The sequence below is a fragment of the Camelina sativa genome, chromosome 19 (genome assembly GCF_000633955.1).
Source record: "Camelina sativa cultivar DH55 chromosome 19, Cs, whole genome shotgun sequence".
NCBI classification, from domain to species: domain Eukaryota; kingdom Viridiplantae; phylum Streptophyta; class Magnoliopsida; order Brassicales; family Brassicaceae; genus Camelina; species Camelina sativa.
In genome coordinates, this window is record NC_025703.1 from 13,759,298 (window position 1) to 13,761,242 (window position 1,945).

General features: G+C 32.7%; 1 protein-coding gene across 1 annotated transcript in view; it reads left to right on the forward strand.

Annotated features, from left to right (window-relative positions):
• The window catches only part of LOC104767795, a 4,077-nt gene continuing 2,395 nt past the window's right edge, over window positions 264-1,945 (forward strand). The window contains exon 1 of the mRNA XM_010491771.1: window positions 264-489. Coding sequence (XP_010490073.1) covers window positions 264-489 — 226 coding nt within the window. The remainder of the gene's footprint in view (window positions 490-1,945) is intronic.

The window sequence follows — 1,945 nt, forward strand, 5'->3', positions numbered from 1 at the left end:
TAGCAGCGAATTTCGAAAACATATATATATTTACCAAAATTTGATCAATTCACTGTTTTATAACAAACTACATTGACGACGTTACACATAGATAACACTTTACAAATACATTTTCTTTCAATTTCTTAACTTTTAAGTTTTTAATTTTTGTATTTTTTATATATTGAACTTATGTTTTACTCATATTTTTCTTATTTTTTGCATACTTTCCATAATTTTAATTATTTTAATAACTATAACATAATTACCATATATATGAACCTATGAACCTTTTCAATGGTGTTGCATTTATCAACGCCATTGAGAAGTACCAGAATGCAGCTATGTTCTTGAAGATGAAGCAGATGTTTGACCCACTAGGCCTATTTTCAAGCAAATGGACAGACGCAGTATTGGGTTTAGGAGGCAACCTTACCATAGATACAGAAGGTTGTGCATTGGAGGGGTTGTGCATCTGTTCGAAAGATGTGCATTGTTTCCCTACCAAAGGTTACTTCTGTCGTCCTGGGAAGATCTACAAGGCAGCGCGCGTCTGTGCCCACTTATGAATGTGTTTTTCTATTTCATTATCTGTCACTTAGAACCTATGTAAAGATGTTATATCTGTTCATTTATATATATGATGCCGACCTTACTCACTTGTCTTTTAGATTAAAAAAAGTCAGAAGGTCAAGGCGGAAGTCCTTTCTTTGTCGATGAGTTAAGTAGGTCATTAAAAAAAAACACAGAAAACAGAACAACACTAGTTCAACTCTTGAGGCAACTAACTATGATTCTCTGACCATCAAATCTTAACATTGCCTCATATCAGCAATTAAAAGACCTTCAATGTCTTCTCTTCTATAGAATCTTCAAGGCTGCGTTTCATTTCCACAATGCATGAACTTCTGAACCTACCTCTCTTCTCCCTGAGCTCATAACCTTTTGATTCAATTCAGTAGAACTAATTTTTCGTCGCTGCAACTCATCATAGCTCGGCTCTATCACTTCCTTGTTCCCCGCCGACCATCGATGATCATCTCTTCAGTTCAGGCAGTTGAGGCGACTTCTTCTTTTCCTTTTTGACAATTTGGGCCTTATTAAATAATTATCGACCCTTTTTAAAATTTTGGCCTTGTTTAATCTTTGGCCCAAACATTTCTTTTTTATTTATTTCTTAATTAATAATCGCAAATTCAGTTGAGTAATTTAAAATGGAAAATGAGCAATAAATATCGTATTGCTTGGTAAATAATCATCTTTTCCTTTTTCTTTTATTAATAACTATACCATATAGAAGGGTAGTCACGTTGAAATTCATTCAAACAACTTAATTTGATGTCTTGGATATATATTTGATATAATTTTATTGAATTGATCAAATTATTACCATTTAATTTAAATTTGAAAATCAAAAGAATAAAAAAATAAGTTTCAGTTTTGGTTCTAATACACATTACCATCAAGATATATATGAACCTAAAGATTTGGAGTTTTGAGTTAGTGCTTTAGTACGGCTATTTTTTAGTTTCCACTTGATCAAGATTCTTGATATTTGTGTTTTTTTTTTTTGTGTTAATGAGTTGTTGTAAAGTTCTAGACCGTATTTCTTTTTTTATTTGTTTACTTTTTTGATAAAATATATTTTTTTGAAACAAAACTAATTATAAGTTGCGAGCATCAGAAGACGTACCAAACATTCTTCCGAAATAGGATAAAATCATTAGCGGAAACAATTTTCATTTTAGAGCTTGACTGGTTCCCCAGCTAGCGTTTGCGTTTGCGGGCGGTTGCTAGCGTTTGGGGCCAATCATACAAATCGCTCCCAATCGCTCCCAGTCACTTCCAATCGCTCCCAACCGTTGAATTCCAAAAGCTAGTTCCCGCAAGCGTTTGCGGTTGTGGATGTTTGCGGTTGGAATTTAAAAAAAAAAAAAAAAAAAAAAAAAAAAAAAAAAAGATTTTA